This window comes from Felis catus, chromosome B2 (genome assembly GCF_018350175.1).
Source record: "Felis catus isolate Fca126 chromosome B2, F.catus_Fca126_mat1.0, whole genome shotgun sequence".
Lineage (NCBI taxonomy): Eukaryota > Metazoa > Chordata > Mammalia > Carnivora > Felidae > Felis > Felis catus.
Genome location: NC_058372.1, coordinates 104,576,215 through 104,595,847, shown reverse-complemented (window position 1 = coordinate 104,595,847; position 19,633 = coordinate 104,576,215). Strand labels below are relative to the sequence as shown.

The window sequence follows — 19,633 nt, the reverse complement described above, 5'->3', positions numbered from 1 at the left end:
CCCACTTGGGACCACCACATGTATTACAGCCATAGCGCAGCAGTTCACATCTGTCTTTCTCATGTGGCTTGTCCTGGAGATTGAATTTTAGAACCACCACATAGCCCAGAGATTTCAACGCTGAAACAGCTCTAGGGTCTAGTTGGAGCATCTCTCAGGGCCAAAGTTCACAGCGATGTGGGAGGTTAGTGATGTTAGCTCATTGCACCAGCTGGAGTTCTATATGTTAAGGTCTTCTGAGACTACGTTCCATTCATGTATTCCGTCAGTCAGTTTGTCAAATATTGTTTGAATACCATGGATGTGCCAGGCACTGTGTAACAATCATGTATATACAATGAGCAGGACGGGCACCTGGGTGGCTCAGCTGGTTGAACATCTGCTTCTTGATTTCAGCTCAGGTCATGATCCCAGGGTCGTGGGATTGAGCCCTGTGTTGGGCTCCCTGCTCAGCATGGGGCCCGCTTGAGATTCTTTCTCTCTCTCCTTCTCTCTCTCCCTCTGCCCCTCTCCCCTGCCCCTCCTCTCTCTCTCTCTTTCAAAATAAACAATAAATAAAAATTAAAAAATAAAAAACACAATGAGCAGGAGACCTAATCGCTGCCCTCAAGGTTTGTAGTGTAGTGGGGAAGTCAGAGTAGTGATTTTCATGTTCTCTTTATGTCTTCTAAGTGTGAGGTACCCAAGGGCAATTTTCAGTAATAGTGATGTTTTCAGTTGTTATTTCAATTTACAGTTCAACTTTGATAAAAAGTTCTGTGAATTCATCTTTCAAAATAATCACATTTTCCTTCCTTCAGTCCTTTTTGTATAAGGAACAGAGCTTTAAATATATACAGTGCTCCAAGAATTCTCCTCAGAACTCGAATAAATGGCATGGATATGCTTTGTCACTAAAACAGATTCCTTAGAGAGTGGGGTGAGGGAACTAAGGAATCAAGATTATCTGCATAGGAAGGCAATAAATGAGAATTTCCTGTATTTTACCTGTGGTCTCTTACCCTGGACAAAATTAAAAAGTGGTAAACAACAAATGCTAAAAAGTGAAAAGCAGAAAAGACTGCTAGTATGTCCCCTTCACAGAGAAGGGTAATTCCAATATCCTGTTCTTACACTTTATTTGAAAGGAAAAGAAGGTGCCTAAACCATTGGAAACTTTTTTTATTCAGAAAATAATTCCTAAATATATACTAAAATCACTTCTCCTTGTTTAATTTGGAAAGTGTGAGCTGACTGAAATGTTTTTAGAAGCTCTTGCCTTAAGAAAATCCACCTTGGGGCGCCTGGGTGGCTCAGTCAGTTAAGCGGCTGACTTTGGCTCAGGTCATGATCTCACAGTCCATGAGTTCGAGCCCTGCGTCGGGCTCTGGGCTGATGGCTCAGAGCCTGGAGCCTGTTTCCGATTCTGTGTCTCCCTCTCTCTGACCCTCCCCCGTTCATGCTCTGTCTCTCTCTGTCTCAAAAATAAATAAACGTTAAAAAAGAAAATCCACCTTAAACCAAAGCTTCAATAGCCCATCCCTAATCATTCGTGTTTCCTTTGGGGCTCACCATTAAAGTCACATGATCCTTCCATGACAAAGTTGCCCTATAACTTCCAGAGACAGCAGGAGGAGGAAGGAGCACCTCTAATTTTCCCATTTAGAAGGTATTTCGACTGCCTGCATTAATCAAAATGCCCATACAATTGGTACTATTTAAAAAATTAAGGGGAGAGAAGGGGCATCTCCTCTACCCCACTGTCTAATGTTTTTAAATTTTTTAATGTTTATTTATTTTTGAGAGAGAGAGAGAGAGAGAGCAAGCAGGGGAGGGACAGAGAGAGGGAGACACCGAATCCAAAGCAGGCTCCAGGCTCTGAGCTGTCAGCACAGAGCCCGACTTGGGGCTCGAACTCACAAGCTGTGAGATCATGACCTGAGCCAAAATTGGAAGCTTAACCGACTGAGCCACCCAGGCACCCATCACTGTCTAATTTTTTAGTCTTGTTTTCCACTACCCTCCATCGTACACCCTCTACCCCAACCACACCAATCTATGTGGAGTCACTGAAACAGGCAGGCTGAAAATAGAAGTGGCAGGAAGACTTGGACAATTTCCGAAGCTTATTAAGGGACAGTCAAGAGGATCGGAGCAGAGGTGTGCCAGGCAACTGTGCTCTTCTACAGTAAATGGGACGCAGAGACACATACATCCTGAGGGCCCCTGGATTTATCATCTTTTGACCTATCCTTCCACAAAATATATATCCCTTTGGTCACATGTTTTGCCTGTGAGCTGGATCTTAAATATTCCCTCTCTAGACTTAAAGAGCGAATTATCTCCTACCTATGGAAGGACTGTGCAAAAAACTTCCTGTCTCTTCCCTATTGGGTCCATCCTGTGTTGAAGCTAAAGCTGTCTTTCTAAAATGCAAATCTGTGAGGTGTCTGGGTGGCTCAGTCGGTTGAGTGTCCAACTTCAGCTCAGGTCATGATCTCACAGTCCGTGGGTTCAAGCCCTGCATTGGGCTCTGTGCTGACAGCTCAGAGCCTACAGCCTGCTTCTGATTCTGTCTCCTTCTTTTTCTGCCCCTCTCCTGCCCATGCTCTGTCTCTTTCTGTCTCTCAAAAAATAATAAATAAATGCTCAAAAAATTTAATGAAAATAAAATGCAAATCTGTCTATTTAAAAAGAAAATCTTTCAATGGTTCTCCATTGCTTGCAGTGATTTCCAACTAGAGGGAAAACTTCCACTAGAGTGAATGGGTGGGAAATGGGGCATATGAGCACCACTTCAAGGATTTTTCAAAACCTCACACACACACACACACATACACACATGGATGTGTGCTATCATTACCTCCCTTCCTTCAAGTCCCCTTAGCCACCCTATCCACACGTCCCACCTGGTAAAAATTACTGCCATGTTGGTTCAGTAATAGGCATTGTTTGTATCCCTCAGTTATGCTGAAGCATAAGAAAGGTTGAGGAGCCCTCACTGCAGAATGAAGTCCAAACTCCTTAACGTGCCATACAAAGTCCTCTTTACTTATTTATTTTTTCAAAGTCCACTTTAATATTCTCCCGGCTTTCCATTCCAGTCTCATCTTCAACCACTCCCCATTTCATGCCCTATGAGCCAACCACATCAATCTGGGTCAATCCTTGAATAGGTCTTGGTTTTTCATACATCTGTTTATGCTATTCCACTTACCAAGAATGCATTTCTCCCCTTACACAGCTAGGGATTTTCCATTTAACCTTTAAAAAGATATCAACAACTGAGGCGCCTGGGCGGCTTAGTCAGTTAAGCGTCTGACTCTTGATTTTGGCTCAGGTCGTGATCTCATGGTTCGTGGGATCAAGCCCCACGTCTGGCTCTGTGCTGACAGCATGGAGCCGGCTTGGGATTCTCTCTCTCTCTCCCTCTCTCTCTGACCCTCCCCCACTCTCTCTCTCTCTCTCTCTCAAAATAAATAAACTTAAAAAAAAAGGCACCAACAACTCTATCTACAGCCACAGCCTCTTCCTGGATTCTAGGACCATTTGGGTGTCTAGAAAATATACAAGCTCCTGGACTCACCTCTCCCTGGCTATTTCTCCTGCAGCTGGCCACATCTCCCACTGACTTCTCCCCCTCAAAATCCAAGGCTTTGCTACAATCCATGAAGGAATGTATAATCAGATCTTGCTTCCCAATATTCTCCCCTTTCCCATTCTGCTCCAGCCACACTGGCCTCCTGTTCTTGAAACACATCAAACACATAGTGACCTCAGGGCCTTTGTAACTTCTGTTCCATCTGGAACACACTTCTCCTAGAAATCTTCCTTTCTGTCAAGTGTCTGCTCATATGTATCACACATGAAACCACTTTTTATAGAACAGTACCAGCTCACCATCACTTTACATCCCTTCCCATTATTCTCCATAATGCTTACCCTACTGGACATATTATATTTTTATTGTGGTTGTTACTTGCCTCTCCCTCTCACCCCCTCATATCAGAACATAAACTACCCAAGGACCAGGTTCTATTTTGTTGTTCTCTACCAAATTTCTAGCTCCTAAAACAGTACCTGGAACATAGTAGGTGCTCAGTAAAAGTGTGCTGTTGTCATTCTTATTTACCAACTCACTTAAAAAGTGATATGGTGCTTCCAGTTAAACATACTGGGTTCAATATCAATTTATATCTGTTTCTTCCTGAGACTCCACTAAATTGACAGTAAAAGCATTTTAAAAATGAAAAGGAGAACGGGAGTGGGGACATCAATGGAGCCTACCCTGACCACCCTATTTAAAATTACACCCTTCCCTTCTCAGTCTCAATTACATCCTCCAGCACCTATCATCCTTTAATAGGCTATGTAATTCACTTATAAATTATGCTAATTTGTCAGACCCATCCCTAGAACATAAGCAACAAGAAGGCAGAATCTTTGTTTCACTAATGTAATATTCTAAGTAATAGAACAGTGCCTGGCACTAAGTGGGTTCTCAAAAAAAATAAATAAAAAATAAAAAAAATAATTATATATATATATATATATATATATATATATATATATATATTTGTAGAATGAATGAATGGAGAATGGAATAAGACTGTGGAAGCTGAGAGAAGATGGATGGATGGATGGTAACTAAAGAGGAGGCTGGAATCCAAGCAAGAAGAGAATGGGGTTGTCAACAGAAATAAGCCAGTTTGCTCTGCAGCACTGCAAGGGGGCTCAGGAATTGGCAGGAGGCGCCCCTGATCGGGGGTGGGGGTGGGGGAAATGCAGTTGGAAGTGGAAAATCCAACCATAGAGCAGGCAGAGGCACACTTGGACTCCAGCAGAAGATGAGGCTTTGCCTCTCCAGAGAGACTGAGAAGAGGGATTCTGAATTAAAGACACGACACAGCTGAGAGTGGAGATGCTGAGCTTAATCAGAGACTAAGTGAGACTTCTAGCTCCCTTCCTCCATGACCTTGAGAACACAGTTAGTTAGGTTTACTAAGCGCCTCCTTCCCCCAGCATCCCTCCGCTGAAGTAACCAGGGAGGAGAGTGGAGACTTTGCTGAAAATTGCTCTGTCCAGGAGAAAACTCAGTAACATTTGGGAAGTCATGGAGCTACGCCATCACAATTTTCAGTAAAAGTTATTTCCAACCTGCAGTAGTTGTTGGCTAAGTGATTGATCAAAAGGAGAGAATAAAAATTTTTTTCAGATATGCAAAGGGGCAAGATATTTACCACTCACGTGTTCTTCCTCAGAAATCTCAGGGAGGAGGGGCAACTGGGTGGCTCAGTCTGTTAAGCATCCAACTTCAGCTCAGGTCATGATCTTGTGGTCCTTGGGTTCGAGCCCCACACCGGGCTCTGTGCTGACAGTTCAGAGCCTGGACCCTGCTTCTGATTCTGTGTCTCCCTCTCTCTCTGTCCCATCCCCACTTATGCTCTGGCTTTTGCTCTATCTCTCAATTCTTAAAAATGAATGTTTTTAAAAAAAGAGATATTAATGAAGAAAAAGGAAGCATGAAGTTCAAGCAGCAGAAGATCTACACAGAAAAAGGCACACAGAATCCTCAGAATGATGGAGAAAAGAGATCTGAGCACAACTAACATGTAAGGAGGGCTGGTCCCAAGAACACAAAGGGCTATCCGATTACATAGAGGTGACTGAACATAGAGGGAGGAGAGTCCCACCCCTATTGGAAAAACTGGGAGATGAAATGAAATTGCTTGACAACTAAGCAAATGGAAAAAAGAAATAGTCATTAACCTTGGGGAAACTTTGGTTTCCAAGTTCTACATGGAAAGAAGCAAGATAGTGCTCTACATGGCTAACCCGCAGGTCCTACTTATGGTGGTAAGTATGGAAATGCTGAATGGTGACTTAACCAAAAATTATGATAGCTCTGTTAGAAGGTTGGGGGTGAATGAAACAGGTGTGAAGAGAGAGGAGATGGACAAGGGAGCTAAATCCTCTTCTTCACTGGTAAGAAGTTTTAGACCTTATCATAAACAAGGACATAACGGACAGGGCAGCTAAGACAATCAAAAATTAGTTACTTCTGGAAAGCATGAACCTAGAGTGAAAAACGAGTGGGCAGGATGTGTTTAAAATTACATGCCTTTTGAGGCACCTGGATGGCTCAGCTGATTAAGAGTCTGCCTTTTGTTTTTTTAATTTTTAAAAAATGTTTATTTATTTAGGGAGAGAGAGAACACGTGTGGGGGAGGGGCAGAGACAGAAAGGAGAGATTCCCAAGCAGGCTCCTTACTGTCAGTGCAGAAGAGCCTGACACGGGGCTGGATCTCACGAACTGTAAGATCATGACTTGAGCTGAAATCAAGAGTCAGACGCTTAGCCGATTGAGCCACCCAGGCTCCCCTAAGTGTCCAAGTCTTGATTTCAGCTCAGATCATGGTCTCATGATTCGTGAGATCAAGCTCTGTGTTGGGCTCTACACTGACAGTTTGGAGCCTGCTTGGGATTCTTCCTCTCCATCTCTCCCTGCCCCTCCCCCTCTTGCGCTTTTCTGCACACTCTCTCAAAATAAACATTTAAAAATAAATAAAAATGCAAGGCTCTTAGTACGATTTTACCTTTTTAATCATGTATGTGTATAACTTGGGGAAAAAATCTAAAACTAAAAAAGAAACCCCCAAAAACCTCTTTCCCCAAAAGAGAGGGAAACTATACAGCCCAGAAGAACAAGAAAGTCACAGTGCAACTTCGACCTTTGTTCTTCAAGTGGTGATGTGTCTGAACCTGTTAAAATAGAGGACCGAAAATTAACTATTTAGACTATGGAGTGGATTGCATGATTCCTTGCAGTCATTTCCTGAGAAATGTCAGCAGTTCATCTGTGTTACAGCATAAAGCAAATAGCTGAAACACTGCTGGGAAAGTATTTATCTTTGCCAGTAAGCTAAACAAGCTGCAGAAACTGACCTCTTCTCAACATGATCCTAAAGACAGGAGAATCAAGCCAATGGACTTGGCCAATGGAAATGGAATGAGCGCAGGAATAAGCATGACAGGAAGTGAGAGAGAGGAAAGCCCCTTTGCTGAAGACTGTTTCCCCACCTGTAGAATTTGGAGGCACAATCAGATCATCTCAAGTTCCTTTTTTAGCACTAAAGTACAAGTGAGACCTTTGCACGCACCTCCCTAACCTCTTTCATTTCCTGAGTTAACTAATTGTCTATGGCATAGATGACCATATGTCCTAGTGTTCCCAGAACATTCTTGGTTTATATCTGTAGTTTGCTCTTCCTTTAACTCTCCAAAGTGCCTAGTTCAGATGATAAATTACATGGGCCTATTCCCCATCGTCATATCCATTTTAATCTTGTTTATATTTCTAAGGAAAAACATGAATGTAGTTTTTAACTTACAAATACAACATTTCACAACTTGGTTTCTCTGAAAAATTTGGAGAAATCTCAAATTCCTTTGTGGGCAGTTTTGTAAACTATCAAGATTTTTTTTTTTAACAGATTAAATCATAATGTAAATTTTTCTTTCAAAAAAACATTCAGTGTGCATGATATTCTGTTAAAACTATCAAACTTAGGACATTTGCTACTTCTTTAAAATCATGACTAAATATTCGTGGAAGAATTAATTCAATATTCTAGGCAATACAGTAAGTTTTAATCATTAAAACAGTTCCAGAACAAGGCCTGCCACCGACTTTATTAACAATTATAACAATGATCTCAAAAGAATGTTCTTAGTAGATACGTCTCATCCATCTTCATGGCTGTTTGTAAGCTAATCAGTTACCAACCAGGGAATACGCATGCCCCTTCCACTGCACAAAATGTGTATGCTATTAATTCCCAAACTTTTTTTAAGGTTAAGGCTAGAGTCCTGCCAATCCCCTGAAAAACAGCTTACATATTATTCAGTGAACTTGAAACACTCCTTTCAGTGAGCAGCCCTGAAACAGATTCCATAATTGATTACTCCGTTACAAGGGAGATTTAACATTGCTTGGTTTTCTGGGACAAAGAGTTGCTTAGTTTTATTCAAGTATGCACTATCCCTGATATAAAACATGTCTCACTATCAAGAGCTGTGATTTGTTTCAGCATTTTCTTTTTTATTTAACCACTTAAGACACTGCCTCTGGAAGTTTCTTTTAAGTGAAATATGAGGTCCAAGTAGAAGGGGAAAAAAACCCAGTTAATGAATTTTGCTTCGAGGACGCATGATTACCATATTTTTAAAAATTGCTTAAAAAATGAGCTAATGTGTTAGACTGGGCCATGCTGTGATGACTAATTCACTGTCTGCCCCAACCTAACGAAAACAAAAGGAGAGCTGAATGTGGCACTCGCTTGCGCTTTTAATCGGTATTAGAAAGTATGCCTTGAGTTTTTGGATCTGAGATCAGGTTGGCTTGGTAGCCTCAAAGAGCAATTTTCCCTTTTTTTTTCTTCCTAAATTTGCTTTTGATCATTTCAGACAATTCATCCTTTTGAATGAAAAACAGAAGAGAGGAATCTTGAATGAGGTTAAGTAAACGGAGAAACTGTCACATAAAGCAAGTTTAAATCCCAGTAACAGCATCCATGCAGGACAAACGGAAGCATTATTCTTTTGAAAACATTATTCTTTTAAACAGTGTGTAATGACATCCTCCCTAGAGACTTCTTCCATGAAAGAAGGAAAAATACTTCCTCAGAAGTCATTTTCTAGATTCCAAGTGTAATGAGTGAAACACAGTTAAAAGTTAAAACCTGGGTTTACTTTACGTAAGAAGGTTCAAAATTGAACCGCAAAAAAGGTGATTCTAAGAGTTTCTCCATTTCCTTGTTTTCTGTTACTTACTGATATGTCCATGAACGAAAGGGACAAGGAAAAAGACCGCCATTACTATTTTAAACCTACAAATCAGTGCATGCGTTCTTACTGTAAACTTTGAGCTAAGCATATTTTCTGTTTTCAAGGAGGAAATCTGCAAGACTCAACTATGTGGAATGTCAGATAATTTACTCGTAACTTCCCTGGAAGTAGATAATTTTCTTACGCTGAAATATAAACTGTGGAATATGTTTTCAAGTACTCTGTGCTCCTGTTACCACCTGAGAACTTAACTAAAATAACTATAGCAAGTTTATGTTTTTAAGTTTGGTATTTAAGTATCAGAAGTTGGCTTTTGTTCCAAATGTTTAAAATAGGATTAGACAACAAAAAGGTACATAGCAGAGAAAGTACTTCTTTCAATTCAAACACTACTTTATAAGTGATGCATGGTCCAAATAAACAGCTCTCTTCAAAGATTTCAAAACTGTTGCACACACATTTAATGTAATCCAACAATGAAGAAAGACACTACAGATAAATCATAATTATGATGTTTATTTAGCAAAATAAACTTAAAGTTTTCTATTAAAAAAACATAAGAATCATATCCAAACTTTAGCTTCCCCCATCTTCTTTGGTATTGAAATCAACGTTCGGGGTATAAAATATTTTATTCTGAAGTTGAGTCACTGGGTCTATAACAGTTTTCCATATAAGGAAAATAGAAAATTAAATTGCCTGTAACTGTCTTATTTATTGAACAACAAATGGATGCATTATGTGTGCGCAGAGACCAACATCAAGGAAATATTCATTCACTGATGTGTTTTCTACAGAAAAATATATTTCAATTTTTTAATGATCATCTGTCATCATTTTATTATGTTGTCCGAATAGTAATCCATTATGCAGATCCTGCTGTCACTTCCCTGATGAACTACCCTCCAAGGAAGTGAACACTGCCATCCCAGGACTTAGCAATACTTATTTTTCAACATGATTCCACCATTAAAATTTTTCTGAATTTCTCATTATTGTGGGCTTCAGTCTTTGCCATAAAATAGTATCTGGAAACTGCTAAACATCATTAAATTAATATTAATAAAACCCAAATCTATCTAAATCCTTTTCTCTCAAGAAAAAATATCACTTAAAATCAGACTTGTTGTTTCTTCTAAGGGTAGTATTATATGCATTGCTAACTTAGCCAAGCCAGTTACTTCCAGAAACACCATGGGACAACCAAGCTACTCTTCTTCCTCTGATAAACCTTTGCCTTTCCAATTCCGATTTCTCCATATCCCTGCTTTCTTGTATGAAAAAATCTTCCCCTTAATTTGTTAAAATGAATCTGAGATAAAAATTCCAGTAACAAACTAGGGCAATTTTTTTTTTTTTTTTTTTTTTTTTTTTTGCATAGACTCTTGTGACCACACAACGATCCGGCAACGCATGGCTTTAGCGCTAACACTGTGACTGGGAACAGGACGAGTACAACCACAGTAAAATACAGCTGTCTATGAGAAGGACTGCGTAAAGGCATCTTTGGCCATGCAGGCTCTGGGCCCTCTGGAAATAAGTCAGCTGCATTGCCAACATGACAAAGAAAATAGCGATGTTCAGGATCAGGAATAGTTTGGTGTACGAAGCGGAAGGGGCTCTGCTGCGAGTTGTCATCATCCGCGTCTGTCCAAACCGGCCTTTCATCAAGCCCCCGTTTTTGTGTTTCTCATACGTTACATCTGCAAAATCTAAAAGGTCTTTCATCTCTTCATCTTCATCTATGGGCAGTTCTTTCTGTGCTAGAATCTGAGCTTTCTGTCGAATCTTTTTTTCATTGACCTCAATCTGTGCAAAAATATCAGGGACCGCGTCCACAAATTTATAGCGTTTGCCTGCCCTTCGGTTTTTCTTTGACTTGCTCTGCTGCTGCTGCTGCTGCGATATGGCAAAAATCCTATCAATGGCCTCCTCCGTCTGCCTCTTGTCTGAAAACCTCAGCAGGCGCTCAGCGGTCTTCCGAAAGCTAGCTGTGTTCCGGACTCGGGACAGGATCTGCTTCTCCAGCAGCTGGAACACTGGCTTAAAATGCTGCAGGTTCTGTTCCACAATAGCAGCGTAGTCCTTCACCTCGGGCACAGTGGTGCTCTTGATGGCTGAACTCCGGTCGAACAGAATTTTCTGACGATCTGCAATGACCTGTGCAAAGGCAGACTGTCCCGTGGTCTCTCCTGTCCAAAGGTAAGTGGCGTAGGCATGCTGGCTGGTGGCTACGAACACATCCAGTTGCTGGGAGTCCCCGTGGATGCTGAAACTCTGAACATCTACAGACGGCCCTATAAAGAGGTAAGCGGTCCTGGTGATGGGACTCCGGAGGTGCATGGTGACATTCACGTAGTTTGTCCCGTTGTAGGGATAGCCCCGAGGGTATGTCACTGAAGCAAAGGTTGCTTTCTCACTGTAGCCGGTATCATCCATCCAGTACATTTTGTACAGACCATCCCGTTGCCTGATAAAAGCCCCGTGGACCCCATCTACCACTGTTTCCTCAAAGGGAACATCCACATTGTGGAAGAAGCTTGCGGCGGTCTCCAAGGGGCTGTCCTCTCCCAGGTGTATTTGGTCCACGAGGAGGAGGAGCTGTGGATGAAGGAGGATCAGATTCCTCTGCACACTCCTCAGATTAAGCTGGGGGTTATAAGCTCCCACACCTTCCCCTCGGATGAAAACCACTCCATTTTTCTCCACTGCTGCAACCACTCTCCCCTGGCAGCTGGCGGCCAGGTCATGCTTGTATTTAGACCATTTCGATGAGCAGTCTTCCGTGACCTGACCCTCCCAGGGAGAAAAGCAGCTCTTTGACACAGCTGGGGAAAACATCAAAACGTTGTTGAAGAAGGTGTACTTTGGCCCATAGAGAGCCTCAGTGATGAAAGGCACACCATTGGGAGCAAAAGTAAATGAGTTTTGATCAGGATGCTCGTGCCCGGCATTAAAATTTCTCCATCCTTTGATCCAATCTTTGTATTTGTTTCTGTGGACAATGTCATATATTGCACGGCCCCCCAGTTTTCCTGACTTGAAGGAAAGAAACGATCTATTGATTTCTGCAGGCAGGGCACTTCCGTAAGTCACAACACCCCAGTCTTCAAAATAATGCAACGTAGGGGTGCCAAAATCCGGAGGAGGAACAGATTTCAAGCTGGCATCATACCTGAAAGGATTCATTTTTAAACAATGAAATGGGTTTCTGGTGGAAGTTAAAATAACACATCAGGACTGTGATGCCACTTTGTGACGTGGCTGGAGGAAACAACACAATGCTCCCCAGAGGGCCGGCAGTGTATTCTGTATTCGGGACATTTCCGGAAACACCCGTGGATAAGCATGCACAGGGGAGCACCCTTGCTGAGTGGGAGAGGAGTACTTCACACCGTGGGATCCTCGGGCTTGAGCCTGAAATGGCTGCTGCTGTTCATACTACAGGGACGTTCTTCACGTAACGATTTCAGAACTGCCATCCAAATGACCAGGGCTCACAGAATTAAGTTGCCATCTAAACTAGTCCAGGGGTGCCTATTCTAGAGAACCCCGTGTTAGGATCTAGACTCTAACAAGCCTCAAGTTGTTAGGAAGTACTGTTCTGTCATGGCTGATATTACTGGAAGTTTGGTAGAGTACTTTCACCTTCTAAAAAAATAGATTTAAATAGAATTGAATTTCACACCCTAGATAAAATTTACTACCAATACCACACGTAAGAATGTAAGTGGATGACAGGCGCCTGGGTGGCGCAGCCGGTTAAGTATCTGACTCTGGATCTCAGCTCACGTCATGATCTCATGGTTCATGAGTTCGAGCCCCACATCGGGCCCTGTGCTGATGGGGTGGAGCCTGCTTAGGATTCTGTCTTTCCTTCTCTCTGCGCCTCCCCCGCTTGTGTGCACTCTCTCTCAAAATAAATAAATAAACTTAAAAAAAAAAAAAAAAAAAAAACAAATGCAAGTGGATGAAATTCAAGAAACTATTAATACCAGGAGATTTATAATTGTGGCTACTAGTACCTACCCATACTCACAGGTTTTGTTTTAATCTGCAGATGATGTCATGCATTTTGGACAATAAATGGCCTCTCATTTTTTTATTTATGACAAATGCTAATTGTCAAATTTATACAATAATTAACATTAAACTTTCACAGTGATTAAGAACACAGGTTTGTGGCTCAGAGAGGCCCCCAAAGTAATCATAAACAAGACTGTTTGCTTTTGATGATTTGAGATAACATTTCTGACAGGTCTGGATGATTTACTGCTCAAGGGAAGAAAGGCAGGCCTAGATTATTAGCTCTTAGATACTTTTCTCTGAAATGAATCAATCACCAATGGTAGAGTTAATCTTACTGGTGTTTGGTTTTGGCCGTTTTGTCTCTTGTTCTAGAATCTCAGGCCATCAGAAATTGTGTCTCTTTTCAGGTCTAGTTAATAATGTTGACTTAATTATTGTGATTTAACAAATCTAGATATAAAACAAATTGGTAATACTTCTCTGACTTTGGTCACTTTGCATATTCCTATAAATGGCAGAATTTGAACCAAGTGAGATTTAGCATCAATCTGACTCCTAGAGTCAGCTTTATAGGGCTCTCCTGGTCATATATTTAGGGTAAGTGAAATCACATCAAATTACTATTTTATCTGTGACAACAGTCTTTTAAAATGCTGGTTAAAGGATAACCAGTTTTAACTTTATTAATGTCTTTGTCCTCTCTTAATTTTTTAAATTAAAAAAAAAATAATGAAGAGAAGTAGAGCAAACCACAGAAGCTGATCTTGGAGTTGAATACACATTTCAATAGCTTGAAAAGACATCAAGGATTAATGATTAACCAGTTCCCTGTAATTTTTATTTTAACTTATTGGATGCCAACAATATACTTGGCAGAACTTTAAACAGGAGGCCCTGGCTTCTCTTTCTGGGCTTAAAAGATTAAGGCAAAAAAAATTACATGGTTCTTTTATTATCAAAGTGAAACTGTCAAATACTGTCAAACACTTTTAAATAGTTTTGAAAATTTAGTAACAGCTTTGCTATTAGAAGATTATAATGCTCCATTTACTAAAACAAAACATTTTACTACCTTTATTTATTTATTTCTTTGGTGTGATTGTCGGAGTAAATTCCAGTCTAAATTTTGTGCTTTTCTCTTTATATGATTTCAAAAATGATGGAAATCAAAACATGCACATCTATTAAATATGTGAGCCCAAGACATCTCCCAGCATGAGAAAATCAAAAACCGCAAACAGTGATGAGATCTTACATGTAAGGAACTGTTTCTAAATGTTTCTAGCAGTGTCAAAGGCTGTGATATGAATTGAAGCTGCAAGGCGGGAGGGGGCATGGAGAAAGGGTTACAAAGTACTTTAGATAGTTGTTCTTTTTAATTGCAATAAACTAGCACCCTGTATCCCCAGGGCCCAATTCCCCCCTCCCTGCCCCCCTAGACAGCCCCACGTGTCATACCAGAGAAATTCCGTGTGAAGAGTGCACCAACGCTGGCCTTTGGATGGTGTTCCTGGACCTTCCACCACACGGTTCCTCCTGATTTGGTCAGCCAGCCAGTTACCACTGCCATTACGCATGACAAATTTATCCAGGAACACTAATTGGCTTTCTGGACCATAAAACCAGTTGTAATTGGAGTCTGCAATAGCCACAGTTCTTTGAAACCCTGGGGTAAGAGGTTTGACAGAATTAAGATAAATGTAAGACTGCATATTCCCATGAAGATCTAAACAATGATTTTCAATGCTGGTTGCAAATTAGAATCAATTCTGTATCCTGGATTAAAAAACCCAAAACACAATGTCCAGGCTTTATTCCAGCCCAGTTAATCAGAATCCCTCTGAAGCCCTTCCACAAATCTTGTGTACAAGTTTGTGTCTGTTATGTGGCAGCTTATTATAGGTAATGGAAGTGCCACAATTCCTAATGCACATGTATACGGCCCCCTTCCTCATTTTCCAATGTCCATGCTACGTGTAATTATATTTGCGTAGACACACAGGCTATCTATCCTCTGGTGCATGGTGAGCTCCAGAACCTGGAATGAACATCAGCTCTCCTACCAACTCAACCCACGTTCTACGCCAAGATAATGACAGAAGGTGCTTCAATCTTGCATCCAATAAAGTGGAAGTGATAAGGTTTAAGGGAGAAACTCCAGTTCTATAGGAAGAAAACAATTCCCATAGAAGAGCCTGCTAATACATACTGCTGGAAGTTAGAAAATGCAAAGATCATACAGGAATAGGTCAGCAAAACAAAAGCAGGTAAGACTGGATATGATCCAGGTGTTCTTGAAGAATGGGAGGCAACTCTGAGCCAGACAGGAATAATTGGTACTAGAACAGACATTGTAGAGGGAACAAAAAGAGAAATGCTGTTGAGAACAGGCTGACTTTTAACACACAATCCCTCCTAAAAAGATGCCATGACTGTATTTACAGAATTTACAGCTAGTGTTTTCACTTCTACCAGCTTCGTAGATGCTACTGCAAATAAGTCTTATGATAAAATGTGACTTCTGAATCTTCTATTAATCTGTGAATTCCCTGAAAGCAGATGATATGCTTTATTTCTCTTTGAATCCCCTGCCTTGGACAATGCCTGGCATGTAGATGTTTAATAAAGATTTGCTGGATTAATTGGCACAAATACACGCATCTTTCTCTTAGAGGTATTTATACTGTCTTCCAGTTTAGGATGCAGTCAGGGACACAGCTCACAGCAGTGATGTGGCTGGCTGTTAGATCTCAGCTCAAATTACAAAGCAGTGAGACCTCTTCAAGATCCCTTGCTTTAGATGGCCTTTGTTTATCAAGATAAACTACAAAACAGACCTCTCCTCTATCTAAGAATATGCAGTGAAACAATAGGGTTCTGAATGTTAAGTCTCAACTAAACTTTAAGAATCTTAGGGTTCTTTTGCTCTGTAATGTTTTCTAGATAACTAATCCAATAATGGAAGTACTATTCAGTTCATGTGTAAACAACCAGAGCAAAAGATTTAAAGACTGGATTATTTACTAGAGGTCTAGAATCACCATCTAAAAATTGCATTTCACTGGGGTAAAAAAAAAATCCCCATCCTGATGAAAATCTACATCCTAAACTTTTTCAAACATCTTAGTCTTGTTTAGAAATGAGAGTTATAAGGCTGTCCTAGAAATGAATGCGTTCTTGAATCAAATACATCTGTTTTTAGAGCCAGTTCTCTTAGAAGCCTAAGCTACATAGCAACACAGAATTTAGAAGTTTTATAGCAATACATTTTTTTTGACTTTTCAAATGTTTATTTATTTTTGAGTCATACAGAGAGAGAGAGAGACACAGCATGAGCAGGGGAAGGGCAGAAAGAGAGAGAGAGAGAGAGAGAGAGAGAGAGAGCGAGAGACAGAATGCAAAGCAGGCTCTAGGCTCTGAGCTGTCAGCACAGAGTCCAACGTGAGGCTCGAACTCACAGACCGTGAGATCATGACCTGAGCCGAAGTCAGACCTGACTGAGTCACCCGGATGCCCTTACAGCAATTCATTTTTTTATTTTTTATGTAATTTTTTTCAATAAACTGTTTAAAGAAAACACCAAAGCTCTAGCAAATACATAGGTGTAATCTTTCATTTTGAATATATATATAGTTCGGAAATAAAAACTAAAAACTAAAAAATGAAAGAGACTCAAGTTATGATCATACGTCAAGAAAAATTACCATGTAATCATAAATGTTTATATTTTGTGAAGACTCATGAAAAGTAATTTGTATACGTACCCAAGTTTTACATCTACAAAAATAAAAGTACTATGGGGGCTATGAATTGTATCTGATCCATTATGCTCCAAGTTTTAGAGTGTGTAAATCACAAATCCTCGCATTAATTCCCCGAATGTTCTGGTGAGACATAACTCTTGAATTCTTTATTTTTTTGACAACAAGCCTAACCTCAATATGACTCAAACCTCACATTTCTTCTCCTCATCTAGCCCATTTTCATAATCAGAAACAAACATAATAGCTAATGCTTTCCCACTTTCCCACTTCTGATTCCTCACCGTACCTGGTAGGATGGTTCTATACATAAACGCAAAGTGTTGTTTTAGCCATGGGTGGCCAAAGTGGTTGATATCAAAGTGCCTCTGAACGAGAAACATATACTGGAAGAGGGATCGAGTGGTGTAGCTGCCATAGGCAACTCCTTCATAGAGGGAGCCATCCGTCACCTCTCGGAGCAGGACCAGAGACTTCTCCATGATGGTCAGAACTTGTTTGGTCCATAAGTATGCTTCTTGGAGATACCCTGAAGAATGAAAACACACGGATACAATCACTATGGCTCTAATAAAGCATAAACAAAATTTGGCAAAATGATAGCCGAATAAAACCCTTTGAGTCATCTGGCTAGTTTATATTACAAATGGCATTTTGCAAAACTCATCTGTCAACATTACAAACAGCGTTCTGCTAATCTAGGTTTGGGTCGGGTCCATGATGTGGGTTAAAAAGTTCTTGAATACAAGTCCCTTATTAAATGAAGATAAACCTTGAAATGAGTACCGCTGTTAAATAAACTGAAACCTCATCGCATCTAAGATAACTTTATGTCTGTATATAAAGATCTGTATATTGAGATTTAATTCAATTTTTCTAAATTAAAAAAAATGTATCTATTTGTTTTTGGGAGAGACAGAGTGTGAGCGGGGGAGGGGCAGAGAGAGAGAGACACAGAATCCGAAGCAGGCTCCAGGCCCTGAGCTGTCAGCACAGAGCCTGACGTGGGGCTCGAACTCACTAAGTGAGAGATCATGACCTGAGTCGAAGTCGGACATTCAACGGACTGAGCCCCTCGGGCACTCCTTCAAGTTTTTTACACTTGATCTTAGCCAAAAGGCCGAGAAGCGATACCTTCAAGTTTTTTTAAAAACTACTACTTGAAAATATTTTTGAAGCTTAATACTTCATACAACCTGCACCATTATTTTATAGGATTTTTAATAAGCTGCAAATACGATAAAGCCTAAGCAGACAGTCTTCAGTTTGACCTGTCATTAAAGACAGTTTCTCATTCTTCATGTGCTTTTAGATTCCAGAGGATCTCAGAAGGCAGCACAGCGGGGTAGAGAGACCATTGGAGTGACAATCTCATGGTAAAAATAATCAACTTGGAGTCCTGAACCTACCTAAAATGAGGTCCAAAATTTGGTTCAAGCGCTCAAGCTGTCACATTTTTCAATTTCTGCAACTGAAAATTAGAGGCCTACAAACTTTATAAAATTCTTTTGACTCAAAAATGCTAGTTTTCTATAATTCTTGCAAGGCTAGCATTTTGGTAACAGTAACAACTCACATTTCTAAAACATTTGTAATCTCCACAGCACTGAACACAATCTTACTTAATCCTTTTAACAATTCAATTAGGCACTGTTACTCCAAAATTACAGAAAGCTTGCCTTGTTCAAGACCTCTGACACATGACTAAAAGTGAACAGTACTTTGATCTGAACCTAGGTCTTTAGATTTCAGGTTTGTTTTGTTTGCTTATATTTAAAACATAGAACCAGTGAGGATAAAATTAAGCTCATTGCCTCCTGATGTGGATGGAGTTTTGTGGCTTCACCCCCACAGACATGTGTGTGATCACCAGTGCCAAACACTGCCACAGCTTACTACATGTGCTGGGGGTGAGGGCTTCCAGGGGCCCCGGGACCACAGACCCCAGCCTAAATCCAAGGTCCCAGGCTATGCAGGACCCGGCTCCCATCTCATGAGGGCAGCCCTGTTCTCAGGCTCAGCTTTGCAGAGGTGACTGTTAATTGTACATTGACTCCTCCTATCCAGCTCTACACCTGACATGCCAGTCTTCTGGAGAGTTTTCAGTTTCCATTCTCTAATCATTAGGGTTTAAAATTCCAGGGGTGTCCGGGTGGCTCAGTCAGTTGAGCATCCAACTTCGGCTCAGGTCATGATCTCACAGTTCGAGGACTGCTGGAGCCCCACATCAGGGGCAAAATACGCCAGCACGGAGCCTGCTTCGGATTCTCTGTCTCCCTCTCTCTCTGCCCCTCCCCTGCTTGCGTGCCCTCTCTCAAAAATAAATAAACATTAAAAAAATAAAAATTCCAGTCATCATCTTTTTCTTCTCCATATCTACCATCTCCAACCAGACACTAATGTGATGCTTAAAATCAGGCTGGCTAACTTACTGCTCCCTGATATCGCATTACCTAGCTTTTCCTTATTTTTTCCTTACAACAACCTTGTTCAGGAGACATGAGGCAATGTTCACCTTTGTGAACTTCAAATCTGTCAATATGAGGCGCTGGGATTGTTATTGATGCTATGCTCTGTGTTTATCTACCATCCATATAGACCTTGCCTGGAATGTGCTTCATTATTTTCATTATCCATACACCCTGTCAATCTTTCAAAGTTCTATGAACCTTCTCTAACCCACCTAAAGAAGACTGTTTTCCTGAATTCAAACTTAATACACTCAATTGATATTTAACCATAGCCTCATGGTACCTCTTGCTTTATTCTCTGTTGCTATTATAACTATTGCATAATCACTTAAACATTTCACATCTATCTTCTTTGCAACTGATGTGTAAACTGCTTATGTGTGATCTTGCGGTCCCTGTGCACCAAGTTCTGATTCTCCCACTTTTGAGATTTTATGTCAGTCTGCTGAGAACTACCGATACACTAAGCTACCTAGTCAGTATCTACGAGGCTGGTCTGGAGGACGCAGGATTGTTGAAACAGCCTGTGAGGTAGCCCCTAAAGGT

At 40.7% G+C, this 19,633-nt stretch overlaps 1 protein-coding gene across 6 annotated transcripts in view; it reads right to left on the bottom strand.

The window, feature by feature from the left end:
• Positions 1-19,633, bottom strand: part of DSE (dermatan sulfate epimerase) — a 105,083-nt gene that overhangs the window by 13,105 nt on the left and 72,345 nt on the right. For 4 of the 6 annotated variants that reach the window (XM_019831105.3, XM_003986481.6, XM_023254275.2 and 1 more), the window contains 3 exons: positions 16,906-17,145; positions 14,314-14,521; positions 9,323-12,001 (listed from right to left, as the gene is read on the bottom strand). In XM_019831105.3, coding sequence (XP_019686664.3) covers positions 10,252-12,001; positions 14,314-14,521; positions 16,906-17,145 — 2,198 coding nt within the window. In that variant the 3' untranslated portion in view covers positions 9,323-10,251. Of the gene's footprint in view, positions 1-9,322; positions 12,002-14,313; positions 14,522-16,905; positions 17,146-19,633 lie in introns of those variants that run through there. The other 2 variants (XM_045057929.1, XM_045057930.1) reach the window with 2 other exon arrangements.